Source organism: Drosophila yakuba, unplaced genomic scaffold (genome assembly GCF_016746365.2).
Source record: "Drosophila yakuba strain Tai18E2 unplaced genomic scaffold, Prin_Dyak_Tai18E2_2.1 Segkk8_quiver_pilon_scaf, whole genome shotgun sequence".
Lineage (NCBI taxonomy): Eukaryota > Metazoa > Arthropoda > Insecta > Diptera > Drosophilidae > Drosophila > Drosophila yakuba.
This window is the reverse complement of record NW_025048828.1, coordinates 483,471-510,510: the sequence shown is the minus strand read 5'-3', so window position 1 is coordinate 510,510 and position 27,040 is coordinate 483,471. Positions and strand designations below refer to the sequence as shown.

The 27,040-nt window shown below is 40.2% G+C and overlaps 2 protein-coding genes across 5 annotated transcripts in view; both read left to right on the top strand.

Annotated features, from left to right (window-relative positions):
- Positions 1 to 3,514, top strand: part of LOC26535568 (aminopeptidase N) — a 254,635-nt gene extending 251,121 nt beyond the window's left edge. For all 4 annotated transcript variants that reach the window (XM_039377401.1, XM_039377403.1, XM_039377400.1 and 1 more), the window contains one exon: positions 3,193 to 3,514. In XM_039377401.1, coding sequence (XP_039233335.1) covers positions 3,193 to 3,460 — 268 coding nt within the window. In that variant the 3' untranslated portion in view covers positions 3,461 to 3,514. The remainder of the gene's footprint in view (positions 1 to 3,192) is intronic.
- A 16,559-nt stretch (positions 3,515 to 20,073) lies between these two features.
- On the top strand, positions 20,074 to 20,673 carry LOC122319693. The gene has a single exon (XM_043207288.1). It carries the CDS (start codon positions 20,074 to 20,076, stop codon positions 20,671 to 20,673), a length of 600 nt encoding a protein of 199 aa, XP_043063223.1.
- Positions 20,674 to 27,040: the final 6,367 nt, after the last annotated feature.

Here is a 27,040-nt window from a genome sequence, read left to right as displayed (position 1 = left end):
CGGTTTCGTCTAGTTGGGTTACATCTTTCGATGTGTGTTATTGAACCCGAGTGGAGGATCTTTACCGATTTCTCCTGAGTGTGCGAGTGTAAGGTCTTGTTATATTATACCGTTGCCCTCAAGAATAATTCTACAATATCGCAATTTTATGTCTAGCTTAAGACACCTGGTGAATGTTGTCAAGGTGCTGTGTAACCGCTCTACTTGACCGTTTTACGAGCTATGAACCGGGGCCGCGTTCCCAATGTGGTAGCTGTTTTTCAGTAAAGAGTTTATAGTTTCAGAATTGAAGGCGGCCCCATGGTCGCAATATATTCTTCTGTATTTAGGAAACAAGTTTACGAGTTCAAGCAAGGGCCCTATGATGTCCACTATTGTTCTGGACTGCACTAGTTGTACTACAATCTTTAAGAACTTGTCAACGCATGTTAAGAATTGCTTCCTATCGGTTGAGAAGATGTCAATGTGCAACATTTCGCCGGTGTAGCTTTGTAGCTACCGAGCTCCTTTTTTTTGGTGCCTGTCATATTTGGCGTTGGTGAATATTCTGCAATTTGCAACCACTTCCTTTGCTAGGTTGCGCATTTTTATTTTCATGAGCCGCTCTGTGTGCACGATTGTGTTCTGCTGTGATAATTTCTAACTGTTCGTTTCTATTGGTTACGTCCATTACAACATTCTTACAATAGCGAAACTGTGTAGACCGAAAATGAGCAATTAAGTCATGTTTTAAGCTGACAGGGTGGGTCGGTCGCAGTGTATCGCATTTACGGCCTCGGGGTTTATGACTCCTTTGAGCATTTTTAAAATGCTACTTTGGCCGGCGAAATTGATAATATGGCGAGTTTTGCTATGAAACAACACCAAGCTTCGTCTTAGTTGGAAACGTGCTTTTTCTATAACAATTTTATTTCTGAAGCAGTTGGTTACAGTAATGGTTGGTTTGTCCCTTCGAGCGTGTAGCTCAGTTTGCTGTAAATAGTCGCCGCGTCTGACTAAGACGTTAATATTATGCCTGGAAAGAGCGTCGGCCACATGATTATCTTTACCCGGTTTGTAATGGATTTTTGCGTTATGGTCGTCCATATACGCTTTCCATTTTTTTATCTTCGGATTTGGATTCTGATCGGACACCGCGAATGTCAAAGGCTGATGGTCTGTGTAAATGTTGATATCGCGAGTGCCGTACAGGTATTGCTGCAACTTGCCTAAAGCCCACACTATGGCTAATAATTCTCTTTCATTCGTGGCACCCTCGCTTTCTTCGAGGGTTCTGGGTAACCGTTCGCGGAAGCATCCGTTGTTAGATCGAATGGCTTCCTGAAATCAGGTAAGCTGAATGCATCTTACTGCAAGTCACCAACGTCAATTTTTCTTAGACATGTGTTTGCTGAAAGAGCCTTTCGGCAAGCTTGTCAAAGGCCTCGCGATCGCCGCGAAGTCTTTAACGAAACAACGGTAGTAACTGGCTAGACCTAAAAATTACCTTAGCTCATTAAAATTTGTCGGTTTTAGGTATTTCTTTAAGGCTTTTACTTATTCTCTGTCGGATTTTGCACCCCCATTGGTAACAATATGTGTTTTTTCATTGAACACCTTTATCTTGGCATAACATAGGCTTTTTAAATAATAGGCTACAACAAAAAAATAAAAACGTCATCTACGTAAGCGTAGCATGACTTGCTAATTTGTTTTCGTACGACGTTGTCAATCGCTCTTTGGAAGATGCTTCCCGCATTCTTCAAACCGAACGGTAATCAACAAAACTCGTACTTTGCGCCATTTACCGAGAAAGTCGAGGTCATGCTCGGCCAAGTATATCTGGTGATAGCCGGACTTTAAATATAACGTTGTAAAGTATTTGGCTTTTCCTTAATTTGCTAGTATCATGGGATTGTTTGGCATATGGTACTTGCCAGCGATGGTTTTTTCGTTAACCCTTGTTGGGTTATTGGGCGTCGACCTTGAAGTTCTAATAATGCCTTTCTGCAATAAATCTGTGATTTCTCTCTTCACAAACTCAGAAAAACCCATGGGATGCGGGTATAGTTTGGAGTATAGCCGGTATAACATCGCTTCTGCGAATTGTGGCAACAACAGAATTCTTAAATGGCAGTGTCTTGTTAAAGGCTGAAACGGCCGTAGATCTGTTTGTGATCATGCTTCGAAATTCAACTTTTAAAGATTCTACGGCAATGTCATTTACGTTAGTAAAATGTACATTGTCGCAACTGTAAGAAACAGAACCATAATTTATTGTACCTTTCTCTGCGTCCACCTTTGCTCCCAAATTAGGTCAAGTCAAGTCCTTTTATACCATCGAAGGGTGTCAACGCGTCAAAAAGAAAGAACGCAGATGTTTTCCCAAAACGGTTCATTAAACATTCAGCGGTCCCTAAACAATTTACCTGATTATTATCGTCGTCAGACTCGTCACCTTTTTGACGATAGGTCATTTTTATCGTCAGCCTGTTGCTTGATATTTTGCAATCTCTGACGTCTTTGACCTGTCATGCGTGTGGAACCAAATCTTTTATGACCCCAAATACTCTCGGCCTTGATATTGTAGGTTCACTGCTTCCAAAGAAGGGTTGTTTATGCTGTCTAGGGGAGCCTAACTTCATAGGCTCAGGTGACTGAACTTCGGTAGTTGTTTGTGTTATGGGCAGAAATATTCTGTTCGGGCCTCTTTTGTTTTTTATATAAAGTTAACGAAAGTGGATCGAATTGCGTTACCCGCGACAATCCATTTCGCACACACATTGCCCGATCGTTTTACGATCAAGCGACTGCTTAGCTTCTAGTGCTTGAATATCGGATGCCCCTCCCCCGGGCCATCCAGGACAAGGGCACTATTATGACGACGTAAAAGGGCTATACAGTTTCTCTATGGTTATGTCTTTTGGGCTTAGGAAATTAAGCTTCTTATATATGTATGTTTCCCGCTAAATTAGCAGCTGTTTTTAAAAGTGGTTCCCTTTTTTGAAAATTGTACTTTGTCTTTACCTTTCCATGAACCAATGTACTGCCTTTTAAATTAGGTATTAGTCGTAAAAATCGGACAACAGCAGATTTTAAATTCTTCATGTATATAGTAGCAGTAACCTAATGCGTGGACTGCTGTCCACAATTTTTTATATTGCTAATTTTGTAAATCGTATTTTTAACTAAGCATATTACATTTCTTTCAAGGTTTTATAATAACACAAATATTTGGAGAAAGCTTATTTCATCTGCAACGGAAATGTTTTGTACACAAGAAGGCTACGATATGGTGAAAATTTTTTACGATAAGCATTATGGACATTTTGGCAGTGCACAACACATTATAGAAAGATCACTTCGAAATATCAAAGATGAAATTTATTGGAGTAAACAAAATATACCCGTAATAGAAGAGTGGATTGACCAATATTTGTCTTACACCCCAAAACGTACATATGTAGCTTATAAGGTATAATAAAAGGTATGATATATGTATACATATTCGCAAATAAAAGTTTGTTTAAAATTACTTCGTTTCCAAATCTTTCTTTTTTTACATAAGGTCTACAAAATTATACACTGTACGCTAAAGGATAGGTATATAACTTAATAAATTTAATATTTTTTTTAACTTTTACGTTAGATCAATAGTGCCCCGATCCTAAGATTAGAAAATTATAAAAACTCTACATACAGTTTCGGGGTGTGTTGTTACAAAATATTTAAAATAGATATACTCGTTAATTCACTATCGATACATCATGTATTAGTATCGATCGGTATATAAATAAAATAATATAATTAAAAATTATTTCTCATTAGGTAACTTTTTATAAGATCATAACAGTTCACAAATCAAACAGTCAAGAATCCGAATCATAAGGGCGCAACTAGCTTGTTAAAGTCATACTGACTATCAACAAAGAAAATGCAGTTCGACAATTAACGACTGTCAAATAAACAATCCAAAGGCCACAACCGTTGAAATGGAAATTTTACTCTAGTAATTGTGCAATTTTTTCAGTTGAAACGGACATTGAATAACAATATTCTGGGATTCAAGAAGGTTGGACACCTCAGGACCCAGGAGGGAGTAGAAAATCCGGGACTGGAATAGCAGGATGAACGCTAAAGGACACATCGTCAAGGAAGACCCTCATTTCAAACTAGAAGATAGAAAGTTTCAAGATCGGCGGCAAACAATCCGAACACACCATCAATTCAAGTAATAGACTACCGCCAGGACAAGAAATTTGGCGAGCAGCATTGATACTGATACTGAAACTAGAAAAGACATAAATCCAGACCATCATGCGTTAGAAAAGATCGTGCATTTCGAATCCGCAAATGCCGGCAAATTATGGTCAACACAATGAACAGAATATAGCATTTTTGAATGCCTGCCAAAAACAGGATAAAAAAAGAAAAACAACTGCAAACCCAACCCAAATGCAATTATATATATATTTACGTTTTCAGTCCGAGCGTTTGTGATATATTATTAAACGTTTTATTTATTCCAATAGAGGAAGAACTAGAGCCTTTGGATTATCACTTAGTTGGACAATTGATTTCGATGTTGAAATGGGCTGATAGCGTACCCAGAACTGAACTGCCTTATGGGGACATGTTTGCGTTTATATAGGCAGATTGGGAAAGCTTAAGAGTGTAGTTTAAATATGAGAGAGAAGCTCCCGAAAAATAGGAGTAATTGGAGAATCCTGAGACCATTGCGTGGGCGGAAGTATTTGTTATTTCAGTTGGCCTCGCCAAGTGGTCAAATGTTTACGATTTGTTATTTCAGTTGGCTTCGCCAAGTGATCGAATGTTTAGGGGACGACGTTGGCTCGCCACAGAGTCTAGACTTTGGAATATGATGCTGTGCGTAAATGACAGCTAAGCTTAATCGAAGGGCTCTCGATCTTTGATTACATTTTGTTCTTAGACATTAATGTGTGCGTGTGAGTTGTTACAATAGTATGTGTGGTGTTGTACTTAGACATTAATGTGAAAGTGTGAGTTGGGGAGTTGTGGGTGTAGAATGGATATGTTACTTCCCCACCCTTAAGAAAAAAGCCTGTCCTCAGGCGTTAAGATTAGGGTACAATACAGGGGTATTGGGGGGTACAATATTGTTTGATTCAGAACTTGTAATATTTTCGTTTTTTAGAGTTTGATTTTTGAATTTTACAATTAATTTTTGGGGTATAGTCTTATATTTGTAGATAGTGTACAATAATGCAATTATAACAATTATGATTAATGTTGTAAGTGTTATTATTTGAAATATATTATTCGTCTGATTGTGTTGTTCGATTATTTCTTTTGTTTGAATGTATTCGAGTGGTTCGAGTTTTGTTACATTATTATTTAAATAGATAGTTTGAGTATAGTCTAACATTGTGTTGGTAATTAATATTTCTTCTAGTTGAACAGAACAATTAAATGCTTTTATCATGTTATTGCCTTCTATTATAGTTTCTCTATTGATACAATTTTGGCTTAGGATAGTCTTGGGAAGGTTCCAAGTTGTAATTATATTACATATCTACATATTTTATTTCGAAATCAGAATGTGTTTTACTGTATCTACATTGTGTTGGGACCTGGTTTAGTATACCAGTTATACATTTATTTATAACTAAGCTTTGAGAACTTGCTGTGTAAGTTTGATTATTGTGTGAAAAATATTTGTCATGTATTGGTTCGGTTAGTATGTTACTTTTTTCATCTGGGTATGGGATTATTTCAAAAACTGCTGTTTTGATTATGTCTCTTGGAATGTGGGATTTCGTTTGTATCAGATTTAAGCCAGGCTGAAGTTTTGATATTAAGAAGTTTTTCAGAATTGACGTGGATTAACGAATCGTGTTTTAAAAGTTTTGGGTTAAAGATACCTAAGCGTGTCAATTGCAAATCAAGCTCTATGTCTTCAATATATTCAGTGAATTGTTGTAAGTTGAAAATTATTAAAGCTATCATTTGTTCTCCTTCAAAATTATGATTTAATTGATTAGTCAGTTCGATTCCTTGATTAATGACTTCTATTACATGGTTGAGTTCGCTTATTTGTACATTATTTTTAGATATGTCGGCTATTTGTTGTTGTAATTCTTCTTTATCTTCTTGATCTAAAGTACCGAATAAGTATTTGTAAATTGTTCCTATGAAGTTAACAATACCGCGTTTACTGCGTTTTACAATTCTTATACCTTTCATTTCTCTGTTTAGTTTTTCTACTAGATACTGAATTTGTGGTAAGTTATTAAAAGGTTGAGTTTGTTTAATAAGTTCTTCATGAGTATTTTCGGTTTTAGTTAAGTTAATGGATAAGTAATGATATTAATGGTTTATTGGTAAGTCTATTGATCCGGTTTGAAAGATTAGGTAACCGTTTTTGGACTGGATGCCCCATCCAGTTACTTCTAGATATTGTGTGTTAATTGTCGATGGGAGGCATAACATGATTATCATGCTCAGGAGTAGGCCTGGAATTATCGTTATTATATTTACTCCTATTAATTTTCTTTTTCTTTTTAAACTTGGATTTATAGTGTATTATCTTTCTACCTCTATTTGTTTCTTTGAAATGTTTATCATCTATTTGTCTTAAATTTCCCGTCTTTTTGAATGGGTTAGTTGTTTTTGATCTAACTAGAGGGGATTCTCTAAAGTTGGTATCTATACTGAAGTCATGTCATGATTCTAACCAGAGTTTAATTGCAGCGCACATGAAAGCGGAGTCTTTGTCGGCTTTTATTTCTGTGGGTTTACCCATATCGTTGAATATGCGTAAAATAGCTCTTTTAGCTTCAAGCCAATCTCTACTGTTTATTTCCATCAGGGAGGCGTATTTAGAATAAATGTCAATACATGATAGGAATTGTTTATTGTTTATTAAGTAAAAATCCATGACATACTTGTCTCTGGGATTGAAAGTTTCTGGAGTTATTTCATTTTTTTTTTTTTTTTTTTTTTTTTTTTAATTTAAAATCTGTCCATGTGGACAATAATTAAATGTTTGGGTGGGGGGGACATTAACTTAAGGGATTACAAAGTTGTAGATAGGTCGGGGGTTCATTGTAGTGGTTTATAAGTGGGGGAGATCAAGCGGGTGTTTCCTCTGGAGGCGCCTGGTGGTTTCACTATTGTCCAGGAGGTTGATAGCCAGATGGTTTGGGTGGTTGTCTAGACGCTTGGCGTATCTCGCACTGAATCGGGAGATTTCCTCTGCTACCCACGGTATTCCTAGCTCCTTATGGATTGTCGAGTTCTCGTGGTATGGGTGAGCGTCAGAGATTAGCCTTAGGCACTTGTTTTGAAAGCGCTGTATGCGGATTCGGTTAGAGACGCTTGCAGTGCCCCACAATTGAATCCCATAAGTCCAAATTGGCTTCAGGATGGCCTTGTACAGGAGGAGTTTTAGGTTCTCCCTAAGTTTGGACCTTTTCCCGATGAGCCAATGGAGTTGCTTGAGGCGCAGGTCGGCCTGGTGTCGTTTGGCGATTAGGTGGGGGCGCCAAGTGAGTTATTTCATGAGTTAATTTTGTGTTTCTATGTTCCGTTTTGGCGATGTTACAGATTTCACATTTGTTTATGATATTTTGGATAAGTTTTTGATAATCAGGGTAATAAAAGAATTCTTTGAACTGAAGCGTGAGTTTCTCTATACCAGGGTGTAATAGTTCTTAGTGTGTTTTGAGAATGATTTCTTTGAATTGGGCGTATGTTTGAATGTCTATTAGTTTATTACTGGTTTTCATAGTTATAGTGAAACTGTCGGGGCTTATGATTTGAATATTCAATGGTATCAGTCATTTCTTTATTTGACTGATTTTTTTCTGATTTTATGGAAATATTTTATTATCTGGACGTCATCAAAATTGTCTTTTATGAATTCGAATTGTCTGTTATAATAGTTAAGAGGTCTTTCTGTTATTGCGATGTGACTTTGGTTGTCTTCTGGTGCACTATGCACAGTAGCTGCTGTGGGAACGGAAACTGGGTCATCTTCTCCTAAGAAGTTTTCTTGTATTTGGACTCTAGATAGAGCGTCAGCGACGTGGTTTTCTTTACCGGGTAGATATTGAATCTTATAATCGTATTCGTTATGTTTTATCTTCCATCTCTGTAGTTTCATATTGGGGTCTTTTATGTTACTTAACCATACAAGTGGCCTATGATCGCTTAATATGTCGAACTTTCTCCCGAATAGGTAGGACCTGAAATATTTTGTTGCCCATACTATAGCTAATAGCTCTTTTTCTATTGCCGAATAGTTAAGTTCATGTTCATTTAAAGTTCTGCTTGCATAACAGATGGGCTTATGTTCTTGGGATATTTATTTATTTGAAGAGTTGACTTAAGCTTGAAAGTTTAAGTGAACAGTTTTTGGAGCCATGGCTACTGAGGCCTTCGGCTAATGTACATTTGTCTGTTTTTTTTTTTTTTTACATATTTACAGGATGGTATGAATATTATTTATATTGTTAATATAAAATTCTACAACTATGATTAATCTTATGAATCTTAATTTATTTTATATTATATGATATATGTTACATTCTTTTAAATATTTTATAATGGTTCTTATGTTGTCAGATGTTGGGTTTGTTACTAAAGATTTTAATGAAGATTGAGAAAAATATTTTAATCTGATTTGATTAAAGGTGGGACAAAAAGTAAGCAAATGTTCGAGGGTAATCGAGTTGTTCATGTTACAAAAAGGACATAAGGCAGAGGCATTTTTATTCATATAGTGTGCATGTGTTAAATTCGTGTGTCCCAGTCGGATGCGAATCAACTTAATCTCATCTTTGCGAGGTATCATTAATTTATCCTTATAGTTCAGATAGTTCTTTATATTCATTTTATGTAAATTGATTGATTTGTACCAAGTGGATGTATCGGTGAACCTATTTAGTTGGTTTGTAAAATAAAATTTTTTTATGTGATTCTTTAAGTCTGTATTATTGTTGTTTTGTGTGTATGTTAATGGAAAGAGTCTAGAGTCTTTTGCTGATTTATCAGCAAGCTCATTTCCTGTTATATTAATGTGGCTGGGAACCCACAGAAGGGTAAATTTTGGAAAAAATCTTATTAATAAGTTTCTTATTTCGACTACGTAATATGTATTGTTGTTTACATTTTTAATTGCATTAAGGGATGAGAGAGAGTCGGAACAAATCATAAATTTACCTCGTCTGGTTTTAAGTAGTAAAATTGCTTCGTGTATCGCTATTAATTCCGAAGAAAATACGGTAGAGTATGTTGGAAGTAACCCCATTTTAAAAACTTCAGTTTCTGAAGTTATCGCATAGCCTGTAGATTCGTTCATTTGAGATCCATCTGTATATACGAATGATGTTTTATTACTTTGCTCTGACTTAAGTTGAAGGAATTGTTTTCGGTAGACTTCTGGAGGTGTTGTGTTTTTATTGAGTTTACTGAGTGTCGTGTTGATGGTACTTGAGTTAAGGGCCCAAGGTGGGTCTTTGTGTTTGAGTTTTTTTGGAGGTCTTAAAATAATGTTAAAGGATTTATTAAGTTTAAGAACTTTGTCTAAAACAGAATGTTTTTTCTCTGGTTTTGGTTGCCTATAGTTCTTAATTATGTTATGAAGTGGTGAGTCTGAACTGCTAAGTACGAGTTGGAAGAGATTTGTAGTTAGATACTCTGTTCTGATATCAAGGGGTGTGATGTTTGCTTCAAATAGAATGTTAGACGATGGTGTAGTTCGAAATGCTCCCAAGGCTATCCTAACTGCTGTATTTAAAATGGACTTAATTTTTTTCAGACTGCTTGGTGCAGCCGATCCATACAATGGCAGAGCATAATCCAATTTTGAAATAATAATGGACTTAACAATTGATACTAATGTAAGTGTACTGCAGCTAAACTTTGTGCTTGCAAGACACTTGATGATATCGAGGCGTTTTGAAAGACATGTTGTGAGATCATCAATATGTGGGTTCCACTTGTGTTTCCTATTGAATGTAACACCCAACAGTTTCAATGAAGAAACATTGGGAATGTGGACTTGGCTGGTAGATACATTGCAAATACAATTTTGTTTGTTACAAATGTGCATATGCTTGCATTTGGCGGGAGATAGGCTGCCGCCAGAGTAGTTGCACCAATCCGAAATATTGCAAAATAAGGAATCTAGGTTTATCGTAGTATTTTTAGTTTTGTCTAACTTAATTAGAAGATTAAAGTCGTCGGCGTATGCACTTATGTATATTTCTTTGTATAAAGCAATGGTTTCTGTAAGTTTTTGGTAAGCAATAACAAACAGAACCACAGAGAGTGGTGACCCTTGGGGGATGCCATTATCCAATGGAAGTGATTTTGAGTATGATTTACCCACTTTAACAATTATTTTTCTGTTTGTCATAAAATTCCTGACGTAAATAAGAATGTGTGGGCCAACCCCCCATTTAATAAGTTGATCTATTACGGCGTGAATGCCAATTTTTTCAAACGCCTTGGAGAAGTCAAGTGATACAATTGATATGTGGTTTTTTGTGGCTAAGGATTTGGTTATAATATGGTCTATAAAAAGTAGACAATCCATAACAGATTTTCCTTTCCTAAAACCAACTTGACTATTGTGTAGAAGTTTGTTAGAAGTAATAAACCACCATAGTCTTTTAGCTACAATTTTGTCAAGAAGTTTTGCTAAGCATGAGTTCAGCGAAATAGGTCGATATGATGAGATCATTGTTTTTTCATTATTTGGTTTCAATATGGGTATAATGAGGCTGAGCTTGTATTGTTGTGGTATTACATCACCCAGTATTGCGTTATATAAGTTTATAACTCTGTTTTTAATTTCTCTGGGAAGTGCCTTAATCATGGAATAATTTATTCGATCTAGGCCTGGAGTGTTTCCTTTTAAGGAATTAAGGGCCGAAGAAAATTCGATAAAGTTTATTTCGTTCTCTATTGGCAAAGCAGCCTTTCCTGGAGCATATGACAGATCATCTGCCAAAATTCTACTTTTGTTTGTCGTAAACGAGTTGGTAAAGTTTGAGTTGTTTGATTGTAAAGACCAGTTTTGGCAGAATAGCTCCGCAATGTCCTGAGGCTGAGTGATGTTGTCAGTAGAGTTTATACTTTTAATGCAGTGTAAGCCTTTCAAAGTATTTAAGCCGCAGAGACGGCGTATATTGTTCCAAATTTTTGGTATTGGGGTAAGAGGATTGATTTCTTCTGTGAATTTGGATGTAGATTCTTTTTTGGCCTCTTTGTGCATACGTCTAAATAGTGCATTTTTTCTCTTATAGTCAATAATATTTTCGGTAGTAATATTTCTTTTAAGTAATTGCCAAGCCTTGTTTTTACTTTTTCGGAGTTTCTCTAGTTCCTTATTCCACCAAGGTACAGTGTGCGAAGTTTTTGGCGTGGACTTTGGGATGCTTTTATGTGCACTTCTTAAAATAATTTTACTAAGATTGGCTGCTTCCTGATTTATATTCGAGCTTATGGGTAAGGAAGAGTTGTGACTAATGCAAAGAAGTGTATATAAGTCCCAATTCGCTGAATTTGTTTTGAAAAATGGCCTGTGTGTTGGTTTTTGGATTTGAGCTCTATTAAATATATTGTTTAGAATGGGCAAGTGGTCGCTACCAAAGAAGTCCGTTTCGATTGTCCAGTTTGTTTCTATTGCAAGTTCGGGAGTACATATGCTAAGGTCTATATGAGTCAATGTGTTATGAGTGCTTAAATGTGTTGGGCTACCGTCGTTGAGGATAATTAGGTTAGACTGGGCAATCCATTTTTCCAGTGTAATTCCTTTCCTGTTATTTACAGGGGAGCCCCATCTTTTATGCCAGCAATTAAAATCTCCAGTTATTAAGGTCGGCATATTGTTAGCGATGTTAAGCACTGAGTATAGGTTGTTGAGAGTAAAATTAGCTTTTGGTTGTATGTAAGTTGAAATAATTTGGAGTTTTGTCTTAGAACAGATTTCCACGCAGATAGCATCAAAGTCGGATCTAAGGGTTATTTCTCGATATTCGATTGATTTGTGAATGAGGATCGCTACCCCACCATAAGATGGAGAAGAGTTCAGAGTTATCATGGCATAGTTGATTGGGATGGGGTGTAGATTATGTGCTAAGATGTGAGTTTCTTGGAGAGTTAATATATGTGGTTTGTGCTTTGTTATTAAGGTTTGGAGTTCACTGTAGTTGTTGTTGAAACCATTGATATTCCACTGTATAACTTTCAAAGACATTTTTATAGGCTAGGGATTATTGTGAAAAGTACAGAGATAAAACTAAAATATGATTTGTTGGTGTCTGGCAGCAACAGTGCGCAATCAGACACAAACTACAGTGAAAATTGCTGCAACTGAAATGTCCTCCCCCCGCCCCACCAATCCCTCCACATGTTGTAAAGCGATTGGTAGGCCGCAGGGGAGGACCTCTCGGATCGGTTGCAGCATTGGTTAATTAATTTCGTCTTCTAAATTTGAGAGATCCATTTGTTCATCTGAAGATGACAAATCAGGAATTTTTTCCTTATGACTAATTTTAAGATCTATTACATTGTTTGTTTTTTGTTGTTTCTTATCTTTTGATTTAAGTTGTGACTTAAGTCGATTAGAAATATTTTTTGGAAGGATTTTAACTGATGGACTTGGGCTGGTGGGAAGTTTGTTAGTGGAATGTGATAGGATTATATTTGAAGTTTTGGATTCCTCGTTGTTTCCTGCTAATTCCTCGTAGGAAAGTATCTTACGTGTGGTTGTTGAGTGATTGGGCGCCGCGTTATTTTGGGGATGGTTGTTATAGTCAGTGGAGTTTGTTTTGGCCACGCTGGAGTACAATGATCCATCGTGTGGGTGTCTCGAGTTATAGATGGAGATAGCCTTTTTAATGTCCACCTTTTCGAGCGTCTTAATGGCTTGTATTTCCTGATGTTTCACGAAGATGGGGCATCTTCTAAAGACTGATGAGTGGTTGGTGTCGGGTAGGTTCAGATCCTTGCAGTTTACACAACATTTATTGAAGTTGCAAAGTTCTTTGGTGTTAGGGTCCATGTGGTATTCCTTGGCACAATTTATACATGACTTTTTGTTGCGACAGAGCGTGGTGATGTGTCCAAATCGGAAGCAATTATTGCAGCGGAGTGGGGCAGGTATAAAAGTGCGTACTTTGACCACTTCATATCCAATTTTGATATTTTCAGGTGTTATGTGTGAGCCAAACGTTAATATGATCAATCCAGTTTCTTCCAATTCGTTGTTAACCTTCTTTAAAATTTTTTTGACTTCAATGACGTTTTGGGTTGCCAGTTCATCTTTAATTACGTTTTCGGGTAGGCAGCGTAGATCATTGGAATATATGACTCCTTTTGAAGCATTGAGGGTAGAATGTTCACGAACCTCCACTGGGAATGATCCCAAAAGTTGGAGTTTCTTCAATTTTAAGGCTTGTAGCAAATTTTTAGTTTTGATCAACAAATTTCCGTCTCGTGTTTTTTTGGCCATCAAAACTTCGCCGTTGCAAGTGAAATCAATCGTTTTCTTTATTAAAAACGGAGAGATGTTTGCCATTGAACTGTCATCAGTTCGTTTCATAATCAAAAACTTGGGTTCAGACATTGATTTTGTCTTATCAGGGGGATCAACGGTCCCCATCGTAACGGTGATTAGTTTTATTTTGTTATGTTATGCTTTAAGCTTTGCTTTGTTTTGTTTTGAAGAATGGTTTGCGATAAGAAGCAAGCGATTGGTTTTAGATAAGAAGCAAGCAAGAAACTTTCCGTACACACGTCTTGTCTGTCTGAAAGTCAAATTGCAACTGTGTCTTGGGATAATACAGCACCTATGGCTATATTACTCGCATCTGTTGTCAGTGAAAATTATTTTCGAAGTTGGGATATATTAGGATTGGATCGGACGTGATGAGTACTTTTAGTTTTTTGAAAGCGGACATATAATCATTATCTTTTGTGTTAGTTACTGCTCCTTTTTTTAATTCGAGAGTCATAGGTTTTGCTATTTTTGCAAAATTTGGAATGAATTTACGATAAAATACGCATAGTCCAAGGAATGATTTTATTCCTTTTGTGGTTTTAGGAATAGGGAAATTAACAATTGCATTTATTTTGTTAGGGTTTGGTTTTAAACCTTCTGTCGAGATAATGTGACCAAAAATTCTGTTTCTTTCTTCAGAAATTCACATTTATCGAGTTGCAATTCAAAATAAGCTGATCGTAGCTTATTAAATACCCTTTTTAATGACATTATATGTTCCTCCAATGAAGTGGAATAAATGATAATGTCATCTAAGTAAACTAAACAATCTTTATAAATTAAATCTTCTAAAAAATCGTTTGAACAATCGTTCATGCAGCGTTGAAATGTTTCTGGTGCATTTTTCAGACCAAAGGGCATACGAATATATTCATAATGTCCATGTTTTGTTGAGAATGCTGTTTTGGGTATTGATTGTTGGTCCATTTGGATTTGATGGAAACCTTTAGCTAGATCAATGGTTGTGAAATATTGACAGCGTCCAAGCTTGTCTAATATTTCATCCATTACAGGAATAGGGAATTTGTCGTCAATGGTTATCTCGTTGAGACTACGATAGTCTATGACTAATCGAAATTTTGGTTTCCCAGAAGCATCGCTTTTCTTTGGGACGATCCAAATTGGAGAACAATGTTGCATTCTGACGGTGATCGATAGCCGCGGGTGAAAGAAATATCGTCTGGAATGAGCACCTAAGGCGAGGTTGGCAGTCCCAAGAGGAGAAGGGGAAAGTGGGATGGATGTAGAGCGCCCCCTACCGTCCACACCCAAGAAAGGGGAAGTGTGGATGTGGAGAGAGGAGAACACCGACGAAGTGCATCCACACACACTAAGACGGGAAATGAGCACTGGCATTGGCCTTGAAGTCGGTTCTCGACCTATGTGAAGGGAAAGGAGAAAACAAAAGAATAGGAAAGGGAACCGGCAGAGCCGAGCCCATAAATAGGGCGAGGTGACCGCCATGTGGGCCAGAGAAAATTTGGGAATCAGACGACCCGCTGCCGCGAACTAAATCTAACGGCCGTGTTTTAAAATCGGTGGCGCACATAAACGTGTGAGTGCGGTCGGACTACCGGAGGTGAAAGCTCCGAGGAAACGTTAGTGATGTTTTTTTTATTGTTGTTATAGGGAAATTAAGATAATTTAACCCGATCCGGAAATCGACGGGAGCAGGACAGAAGCAGAACAGCAAGACCCGGCAGCCGGAAGTGGAAAATAAATGTGAGTCCGTTCAGAGAGAGCATAGACATAATATTTATATATCTGGGTTGCAGAGGGTATACATGCATTTTCTTGACCCCGGGATATCCACAGTTTGGACCCGGGGAGACCTTTTCTGGAACCCGTGGTGGATTCCAACCTCAAATCCCGCCGAGGACCAAGCCAAACCGCCCGGGAGAAGCTCGGCCAGAAAAAAATTAGAATAATTATTTATTTATAATTATTTATTTATTTATTTAATCCGCCTTATTTATTCGCATTTATTTATTTATTTCTATTTATTTATTAATCGTTATTTATTTATTTATTTAACTTATTTATGTGCCCGTGTTAAAATTATGTAAAATATTCGTCTGTGTGTAATTATTTATTTATATATTTTAGTGGCGTTTAGCATGCCATAAACAAACACACGAATATTTCTTTGAAAGACGATAAAACCTAAAGCACGTAAAACGATGATCAAAAAAATTATAAATATGATATAAATAACCAGTAACTTATGTACAATTAAATCGCGCCGAGTCCAAGCAAAATTAAATCTAAATCTTGGAATACGAACTCCGAAAAGACCAGGCCGATCCTGTGTAGGAGTATGGACCTTTCGTAAATAACCACCTGACCCGTCTCAGCCCCTGATCCTCCTTGGAGCTCCATGTAGGCAGGAATTCTGAAGTGAAATGAGGGTTTATTAATTTTATTAATTTATATATATTTATATGTCAATACCCGTGCAGTAGTTTCGCGTCTTTGCTTTGGCCCAGGGCGATGGAAGCCTAAAATTTTGGAAAAATTGAAAATGTTATTTAGTATAATTGAATATTTAAATAAGTAAAGATTATAACGATGAATTGCTAGAGTGTATTAATTAGGGGGGGAAGACGAACGGATGAGCCGATAACCTGGAGGAAGCGGATGAACCACATGCCAGGGAGATCCTCAAATGGGAAATAGACGGATCCTTGGTAGGGAGGGTGCGTCAGGGTCCTTTCCATCGAAGGCCCAAATCTGCGTCGTGCCGTCCGGTATTAGTCCTTCACTTGTAGTTTCTGTTGATGTTTCTTTGTTGTTTTTGTGGATTCCATGCCGAGTGGAATTTATGGTGCGACCTGTGGGCACAGGGGAAGAATCCGCCCTGTTGATGACTGGCTAGCCGGCCTTGCCCCATCGAAATCAGCAGGCCGTAACATAATGGCCCCCAATCTTAAGCCAGGAATGGGGTGGCGAAGGTCCTCTAAAAAGGACATTCGAGCCCATACGCGGAAAAGTAGTTACAAATAAAAATCCAGTGGGGGAATGGAATCCACGTGGTGCCGGCAGACCAGGTTGGAACGCGTGCGATGGCTTATGTCGGCTATCCAAAAAGCCGAACATAATTGCTCGCCTCGGAAAGACCTGGGATGCTGGAAAAAAATAAGCCACAAAGTAATTATTCATATTTGTAGTAATTTTGTCGTTGTACTCACCTAAAGTGTAGAGATCCTCCAAGCGAAGGGTATGTCGCTAGCGGCGGATACCGCCAGCTAGTTTTGCGACCCGTTCGGTGCCTGGTGGCGAACGGAGGACTCGCAATGGGATGAGTCGGTAGGAGAGTCTTCTGCTGGTTGCGGCGCGAATGTGCGCAGGGGAATGGCTGGTCTCCGGGTGGCCCATGGGCTCTCCATGCAATGCACCCGGGACGGCCAAAGAACTGGCAAGCGCATCCGCGGCGCAACTGGACATAAAGCAGAGTAGATATGTGAGCGCCCTCGATGCCCTATCTTCCAGGAAGAAGATAGAGGATCCGATGGAGCTCGCCATGGCATACAACTCGATCGCAGAGGTAGATGAAAGACGCTGGAAAGCATGTGGAAGTTGGCTCCGGTTAGGCATCACTCTTTTTTTTTCCCCCTTTGTTGTCCAATTGAGTTTCCGTTTTTTAGCTTTGTTGTTTTCGCACTCCAAGATCGACGGCAACAGCCAGGCGAGTCCGTCGAGGATTATTTCCGAGCGATGCGGCGGCTGGGAAACAGACTGCTGGCACCGATAACGGAGGCGGAAATGATCCGCATAGTTAAAAAGGGACTTACCGCCGAGGTCGCCCGGTTTGTTTATGCCCTGAGGGTGTACAGCGTGGACCAGCTGCGAGAGGAGTGCCTCGAAGTGGAGGAGGCCTTCATGAGAAGGGAGCGGGACAGCCGAGCCTCATACCGCGCGCCGGCCAAGTTTCCGTCGAGCGGACGACAGGTGGAGGAAGTGGCGATGGAGTCATCCGACGGCGAAGCGGGAGAGCCGGAGCCGTACATCGAGGAAGTTTCCAGGCAGTGAATTAGTTGCTGGAACTGCGGGCAGCCGGACCACGGATTCCGTGACTGCGCATCGTCGGAGCGGAAGATCTTCTGCTACCGCTGCGGGAAGCCAGAGGTGATCACACCGAACTGCCCGGTATGTGCGGGAAACGGGAGGACGAGCGCCGGAAAGGTGGGAGACCCGCGCTCGAAGTACAGGTCCAACCGACAGTAAACCTTCCACCGAAGCCACCAACAATTAAACCTATAGTAGAGAGTAATAAAATCGTCATTAAGAATAGCAATAAGCTGAGATACTTACCAGCGGAGGAACGGATGCAGAAGTACCTTGAGGTTCGGAACCGAATATTTGCCAACCAGCAGATAGACGGGATGCGGAGCGTCAGCCGGAGGCTTTTAAAGGCCAGATCACGATTCCGGCGGAGGCATCAGACGCGACGTGCCGTGGTTGAAGCCGTTCGTCGGGGCATGGGAGGTGATCCCAGGGTGTTTGCCGAGGTCCGGATACATGGCAAGCCCATTTCCGGTTTGCTGGATACAGGCGCGTCCATTAATGTCCTGGGAAAAGGCAGCCGTGAAATGCTAGAGGAGCTCGGGGTCCGCATGGACAAGTACACGTCGATCGTGAGGACTGCGGCGGGAGAAGACCGGTCACTTATAGGTCGAGTACACGTTCCGGTAGAATTCAAGGGAGTGGAGAAGGTACTTACCTTTTACGTATGCCCGTACCTGGAGCAAGAGCTATACCTTGGGATCGATTTCTGGAGGAAATTCGCGTTGGCACCGGCTATCCTCGGAGAGATACCAGCAACGAAACCGAAAGCGAACGTGGAGGAATTGTGGGACGCAACAAATCCGTGGCTGGATGGCAAAGCCGGTAAAGAGTCTGTAATCGAGGAGTGGAACCTGCAAGAAGAAGACAAAAATCGGTTAGAAGCGGTAAAGAAAGAGTTCCTAGCGTTCGAGGACGTCGGTCTGGGTAAGACATCGGTGGAGACACATCGGATCCAGCTCGTGGAAGGCGCAGAGCCGTTTAAGGATCGGCATTATCCACAATCGCCAGCAATGCAGGAGATTGTGTGGGCCGAAGTCGACAAAATGCTGGAGCTGGGCGTGATCGAGGTCAGCGAGAGTCCGTGGAGTAACCGCACGACAGTGGTGCGAAGGCCGGACAAAAATAGGTTCTGCTTAGACGCACGGAAGCTGAACAACCTCACCGTGAAGGATGCTTATCCGCTGCCATGCATCGAGGGAATCCTGTCCAGAATCGAGCAGACCTACTATATTTCAAGCGTCGACTTGAAATTCGCATTCTGGCAGGTGGAGTTGGATCCTGAAAGCCGTCCATATACAGCGTTTACGGTTGCGGTGAGGCCCTTGTACCAGTTCGCCATGATGCGGAATGCCTGAAAAAAGCGAATTTGACGATAGATTTAAAAAAATCAAAATTTTGCTACAGGGCGTTGAAATACCTCGGGTTCATAATCGGTGGAGGGACACTTCGTCGCGTCGCACTATGGAGTTGGAGCAGTCCTGTTCCAATACGACGAGGAAAAGAACGAACGTCCGATTGCCTTCCTCTTCTTCTCCGCAAAGCTAAACAAACATCAGATAAATTATTCTGTGACGGAGAAGGAGTGCTTGGCAGCCGTACTTGCCATCGAAAAGTTCCGGCCCTACGTGGAACTGATGCAGTTCACGGTCATCACCGACCACGCCAGTCTGAAGTGGCTGATGACCATGAAAGACCTTAGTGGGCGCCTGGCACGATGGTCACTCAGGTTGCAGAGCTTCGACTTCCAGATAGCGCACCGGAAGGGATCCGAAAACGTTGTGGCCGACACGCTGTCCAGATGCGTAGAGGAGCTGAAGCTGGATGCCGACGATGCTCTCGGGTTCGCCACGACGGAGTTCGAATCTGAGGAGTACAAAGAGATTCGGGATGAGATTCTGGAGAATCAGGATCGACTGCCGGATGTCCGAGTGGAAGGGAACCTCGTCTTCAAACGCAGCGGATTCGACAGATTGGAGGAGGAAGTCGAAGGAGGGTCTTGGAAGCTGTGGATCCCAGCCCCGCTCACAGCTGGCCTGATCGCGACGGCCCACGACGAACCGACGTCAGGACACGGAGGCGTAAGGAAGACGCTGCAGCGACTCCAGCGGCAATATTACGGGCCGCAGATGACGACTCAAGTCCGAGACTTTGTGGGGCAATGCATTCAATGCAAGGAGTTGAAGGCTCCAAATTACCGCACACAGGTCGGGATAGGGCAGGAAGTGGTGACTGAAAGGCCATTCCAGAAACTCTACATAGATTTCTTAGGCAAATATCCAAGATCCAAGCGAGGAAAGGCCTGGATATTTGTAGTAGCAGACCACTTCTCCAAATTCACATTCCTGAAGGCCATGAACGAAGCCACAACGTCCAACGTCATCGAGTTCCTGGTGCAGGAGGTGTTTTTCAAGTTTGGAGTGCCGTAGGTAATCCACTCCGACAATGGGAAGCAGTTCACTGCCAAAGCTTTTTAGGAGATGATGGAGGCGTACGGGGTCCAGCATATGCGGACGGCAGTGTACTCGCCGCAAAGCAACGCTGCAGAGCGGGTAAACCAGACAGTACTGGCCGCAATCCGGACATATTTGGAGCAGGACCACCGAAACTGGGACGCATATCTGCCGGAAATCGAAGTCGCGATAAGGAACTCTGTCCACGAAGCGACAGGCGTCACGCCGTTCTTCGCGGTATTCGGGCAGCAGATGTACCTCCACGGCAGCTGCTACAAACTGGCCAGGAAACTGCGGTCAATGACGGATCATGAGGTAGTTGCGTTGAACTCGCAGAACAAGAGAGACATCATCCGCGAACGTATCAGCCAACACTTGCATCAGGCCTACGAGCGGAGCAGCCGGCAATACAGCAAGCGCGCCCGTGAGTTCCACGTGAAACCAGGCCAAGAAGTGTTCCGGCGAAACTTCACCCTGAGCGGTTTCGGGAAGAATTACAACGCCAAGTTCACCCGGAAGTTCGCGAGATGCCGAATCAGGAGGCCGGTCGGGAACAACATGTTCGAGTTGGAGGACCTGGCGGGGAAACCTATTGGCATCTACCATGCGAAAGACCTGCGGCTGTAAGGGAAGAACGACACGCTCAAGATAGGGACAAAGAAGGATGCTTACCGTGGGTGTGGCCTACGTTGGGGTAACCCAGGAGCAAAGGAGCAAGGGCCGATCGCCGGGTGAACACCGCGGAGCGGGTCCGAGTTTTTTGTTTCCATAATTTGTTTGTTTACGTGTTGGTGTGGAATGCTCGCGAATATTCCCCTCCCTATTCGATTGGCGAATTTTCGCGTGGTGTTGCATTCTGACGGTGATCGATAGCCGCGGGCGAAAGAAATATCGTCTGGAATGAGCACCTAAGGAGAGGTTGGCAGTCCCAAGAGGAGAAGGGGAAAGTGGGATGGATGTAGAGCGCCCCTACCGTCCACACCCAAGAAAGGGGAAGTGTGGATGGTATGTGGAGAGAGGAGAACACCGACGAAGTGCATCCACACACACTAAGACGGGAAATGAGCACTGGCATTGGCCTTGAAGTCGGTTCTCGACCTATGAACAGGGAAAGGGGAAAACAAAAGAATAGGAAAGGGAACCGGCAGAGCCGAGCCCATAAATAGGGCGAGGTGACTACCATGTGGGCCAGAGAAAATTTGGGAATCAGACGACCCGCTGCCGCGAACTAAATCTAACGGCCGTGTTTTAAAATCGGTGGCGCACATAAACGTGTGAGTGCGGTCGGACTACCGGAGGTGAAAGCTCCGAGGAAACGTTAGTGATGTTTTTTTATTGTTGTTATAGGGAAATTAAGATAATTTAACCCGATCCGGAGATCGACGGGAGCAGGACAGAAGCAGAACAGGAAGACCCGGCAGCCGGAAGTGGAAAATAAATGTGAGTCCGTTCAGAGAGAGCATAGACATAATATTTATATATCTGGGTTGCAGAGGGTATACATGCATTTTCTTGACCCCGGGATATCCACAGTTTGGACCCGGGGAGACCTTTTCTGGAACCCGTGGTGGATTCCAACCTCAAATCCCGCCGAGGACCAAGCCAAACCGCCCGGGAGAAGCTCGCCCAAAAAAAATTAGAATAATTATTTATTTATAATTATTTATTTATTTATTTAATCCGCCTTATTTATTCGCATTTATTTATTTATTTCTATTTATTTATTAATCGTTATTTATTTATTTATTTAACTTATTTATGTGCCCGTGTTAAAATTATGTAAAATATTCGTCTGTGTGTAATTATTTATTTATATATTTTAGTGGCATTTAGCATGCCATAAACAAACACACGAATATTCTTTGAAAGACGATAAAACCTAAAGCACATAAAACGATGATCAAAAAAATTATAAATATGATATAAGTAACCAGTAACTTATGTACAATTAAATCGCGCCGAGTCCAAGCAAAATTAAATCTAAATCTTGGAATACGACCTCCGAGAAGACCAGGCCGATCCTATGTAGGAGTATGGACCTTTCTTAAATAACCACCTGACCCGTCTCAGCCCCTGATCCTCCTTGGAGCTCCATGTAGGCAGGAATTCTGAAGTGAAATGAGGGTTTATTAATTTTATTAATTGCGCAGTAGTTTCGCGTCTTTGTTGTCCTCTCCAGCTCTTTCGTCGTCTTTTTTTTTTTTTTTGTATCGTCTTTGCTTTGGCCCAGGGCGATGGAAGCCTAAAATTTTGGAAAAATTGAAAATGTTATTTAGTATAATTGAATATTTAAATAAGTAAAGATTATAACGATGAATTGCTAGAGTGTATAATTAGGGGGGAAGACGAACGGATGAGCCGATAACCTGGAGGAAGCGGATGAACCACATGCCAGGGAGATCCTCAAATGGGAAATAGGCGGATCCTTGGTAGGGAGGGTGCGTCAGGGTCCTTTCCATCGAAGGCCCAAATCTGCGTCGTGTCGTCCGGTATTAGTCCTTCACTTGTAGTTTCTGTTGATGTTTCTTTGTTGTTTTGTGGATTCCATTGCCGAGTGGAATTTATGGTGCGACCTGTGGGCACAGGGGAAATCATCGAAATCAGCAGGCCGTAACAACAATAGGGGGATTTCGATTTCCTAATTATTTTTTGTTCTAACATTTCGTTAATTTGTTTGATTACTTCTTGATCAAATGCTTGGGGGTACTTATATGGTTTTTTATAGATCGGGTCTTCGTGCTTTGTATGAATAGAATGTTTGATCGTACTTGTAAAGGTCAAATTTTCACCTTATTTGTACTGAATGTCATTATATAAGTTAATTACTTTGCGGTTAGCAAGGTAAAAAAATAATAAAATAAATTGGAGTTCAGTTAAGAACGACTTTATTTGTATAAATCCAATTTCCAACTAAATTACCCTAAGCTGTCCTAGCAAGCTGTGAGTCTTTAGCTGTGAGCTGCGCTGCCCTTGGTGGCAGAGGATCGGCGTCGGCTCCGTAGCTTTCCAATAGGCCACGACATCGGCTGATGTTTTGCTGGTCAAATCAGTGCAGTCTTCTTGGAATCACTTGCATTGGTGGGAGCGGAAGTTGTTACCAATCAGATTCTTTGAACTCTACTTGGCAGCTCGGCGTGTGCAGGAAATTATCGAATTCTGCTTGGCAACTCGGCGTGTGCAGGAAATTATGCAGACGCTGAGCTTGCAGATTGAAGCTTGCTTATTGGGGTTCATTGTTCTGGATTTAAACATTTTTGTTGTTCCCCCTCCAATTTATGCTTGTCCTCAAGCTGTCTCTAAAAGTATGGAATGTCGTTGAACTGAGGTAGCTGGTACTGTGCCTCAGTCGAAGATTGCTCGCGGGTTGTAGGTTCGAGAATCGCGGAGACTTTCGCTTCCATTCCAGGCGTGGGACCTAGTTGCAGGGTTTTGCTCTTCTTCCGTTGGCTATAGATGTGCAAACCCAGATGAGAACCAGCACAATCCCAAAGAGCGTTAACAAAGTAATGCTGTTAACTGTTGAATGTGTTCTTAAGTTCATCAGCTGTCCAGTGTTGTTTATGTGCAATGCTTCCAATGCTTCAAGAGATAAAACCTTAAGTCTTTCTTTTCTTCGGCCATAAACTGCACAAGAGGTGCTCCGGGGGTCGAGACTGTAGGTTCCAAGTTGCTGAACTGCTGGTTGTCGATAACTATCGAGTCATTTGATAGTTGAACCAGATAGGTGCCCTCTAGGTGAAGTTCTGTGTTGTTCCATGTTGCGTTTCCATCGTAGTCGTTTAGTAGGATGATTCCATCGTCGACTTCTTCTATTTTGGGTACATGGTCGGCATTGCTAAAACTACACAGCGCTTTGGGTATACATTTTGAATTACTTATATTAACAATTTTTTTCTACGGTTTTACAAGTTTGGGGAATGCCATAGGTAATGTTTTTGTAAACAAAGATTTCTTGAAAGTTTAAGTGTATGATTGAATTGTTTTTTACTATGGGTTTTATAATAAGGTCTTGGTATTGTATTTCTTCTAAGTTTGGAACTTTTACAATATACAGAAGTGTTGTTTTATTATGTAGAATTGACACATCGGAAAACTCCATTATTTCTTCCATTGATAGGGTTGGCATATTATTTCTTTTAAAAATTTTCTCGATTTCAATTAGTTCATCTTCATTTAATACAAGTGTGTTAACTACGTTTAATCGTGCCATTGAATGGCATATTTAATGTTAATAATTTCTTCTTTTAAAAGGCGAATCTGGTTGTGCAAACTAATAGCCGTCTCGATACTTACTGAACTGCTTTTTTGAATAGAATTGCTAAGAGCATTAGATACTGAAGTTAGTTTATTTATTCTTCCTTCTAACTGTTTGTTAATAATGACCTGTTGGTTATTATTGTTAATAAGTTTATCTAAGTTCTGCTCTATCATAACCAGGTCATCATGATCTGGGCTACCCGCTATGTACTTCCATCCTAAGGACGATCTTAAGGACCTAGTTTTTCGAGTTTTGGGAAAGGCTGTGATTGTTCGGAATATGTGAGTAGTTGTGTTTATCTCATGGTGAAGGGTAGCGTATAATGGACTGCGTTTAAGGCTATTTTCCGTATGTTCATGTAAAATATCTAAAGCGGTTTGGATTTGGTCGAGGTTAATGAGGTGTATTAGTTTAGTTGTTGAGGTTTGTAGTTTTCCGATCCCCTTGTTCATTGTCAGTATCTGTGCGTTCGTATAGTTTGTAAGGTTCATCGTTCCACTGACATCGTTCGTAATCCATAGTAATATTCTGAAAATTTTAGATTTTGATATGGCTTTTATGTACCGTTTTTCCCGATTCTGTTGTTACTGTAGTGTGCTTGTTTTCCTTAACTATTTCTTTCCTATATCTTGGGGAAAGCTTTGAACCTAATCTAGTGTTTATTTTTACGAATATTTCTTCTCCTGGCTGATAGTTTAGTATTTCGTTTTTTTTCTTATTGTGGTTTGTTCGGTCAATTTCCTGTTTATTTTTAAGTCTTTCAATATTGTCTTGTCTGGCTGTCTCGTATTGGTCCGGGTCTGTTGTTACTCTCCTACCGAAGAATACTTCTAATGGTCGTTTCTTTGTAACCGAATGAAAACTGTAATTGTACTCGTAAACTGCCCTTTCTAAAAGTTCTTTAAAATTTCTCTCAGTGCCCTCTTTCTTGAGGCATCTCATTATCTCTGAGAGTGTTGAATGGAATCGTTCTACCTGACCGTTAACGGTACTTTTGTATGGTGGGGCAGTATAGACTTCATCTGTAGCTGATCCAACATGAACTTAATTGATTGGGAATTGAAAGCTTTTTCGTTGTCCATAACGATATGTTTTGGGACTCCGAAATAAAATATAATGTCACGCAAAGGCGTTCTGATATCTCTATTGCTTTTGAATTTATAATTCGTGCTTGCGCTAATTTAGAAAACTTATCTATTGCAGTGAGTACTAAGTGTCGTTCTGTAGAATAAATGTCAATGTGCAATATGTGACCGGGATATTCTGGAATAGGAGTTTCTTGAATTTCCGGATTTGGGGGTGTCTGTCATATTTAGCTTCCTTGCAAAGTTTACATTGCTTAACTAAATGTATAATTTTTTGTTTCATTCTTGGAAAATAATAGGTTTCTGCTAGTTGCTTTTGATTTTCTAGAGCGTTTTGATGTGCTCTCCTATGTATTTGAAGAATTCTTTCTTTCTGTTCAGTTTCGTCTGTCAAGTCTTCTACCCTGAATTGGGTGAATCGAGTTTTGATTCCTTTAAAGTGACTTCTGTAGGTTATTTGTATTTTTCCCATAATGTCTTCAGTCGTGTGAATGCCGTTAATTACGGAAGGGTTGAGGTGTTTTTTTAGGTCTGTTATTATATCGTCCGTGGTGTATTCGAGTCTGTATATTTCATGTCTATGGAAAGTAGGAAATGGGATGGTGAACTTGTAGTCATTTTTTTTTTATTTATAAAAGAATATTTGATTTTTGAAAACATTTATTGGGGCTTCGACGCTAGGGATTAGGTCATGGCTAGAACTTTCGGCGCTATGTTGTGTAGAGGCAACAGAGTTAATCTGCTCTTTTCTTTTCCTGGTTTATAAAATATTTCATAATCATATTCCTCCAAATAAGCTTTCCATCTCTTGATTCTGGCGTTTCCATTCCAGCTACTCAGAGAATGTGTTAAAGGTTGATGATCTGTAAAGATCTTAACCTTTGCTTTACCGTATAGGTAATTTTTGAGGGCCTTGAGTGCCCAATTATGGCTAACATTTCTTTTTCGTTCGCCGCGTAGTTCTCTCGGCTTTGGAAAGTGTTCTAGAAAGAAATGATATAGGGTGGTTATCTTGCGATAGAACTGCGCCGATCGCGAAATTTGAAACATCAGTAGTTAAATGGAACTCCTTATTGAAATCTGGGTAACGGAGAATTATTTCTTTTGACACTAAGTTACTTTTAAGCTTCTTGAAAGATTCTAGAGCTTCTTTGTCTAATGAAATTATTTTTTTGGATGACATTCTTTTGGACACGTGTTCATCTTCCCTCTTAAAAGTGAAGTTAGGGGTTTTGCTAATTTGGCATAATTTTGTATAAATCTTCTATAATAGCCGGAAAGGCCTAGGAAGGATCTTAGATTCCTCAAAGTTTTAGGGCAGGGATAATTTGCTATCGCTGGCCACTTTACTCGGGTTTGTTTCTATTCCCCTATCGGAGACAACAAATCCAAGGAATTCGACTTTGTTTTTCATGAACTCACATTTGTCTAGCTGACATTTCATGTTGGCGTTCTGTAAAGTTTGAAAAATTTTAGCCAAGTTCTCAATATGCGTTTCATCATCTTTGCTAAATATGATGATATCGTCTATGTAAATAAAACATATTTTTCCAATATGTTCACAAAGTATGTCATCTAATGCACGTTGGAAAATTGAGGGCGCATTCTTAAGACCAAATGGGAGTCGTGTAAACTCATATTTTCCGTTGTT

What these genes read in the sequence shown, in the direction of transcription:
- LOC122319693 (XM_043207288.1), top strand. Translation starts at nt 20,074, where the DNA reads ATGATGGAGGCGTACGGGGTCCAGCATATGCGGACGGCAGTGTACTCG.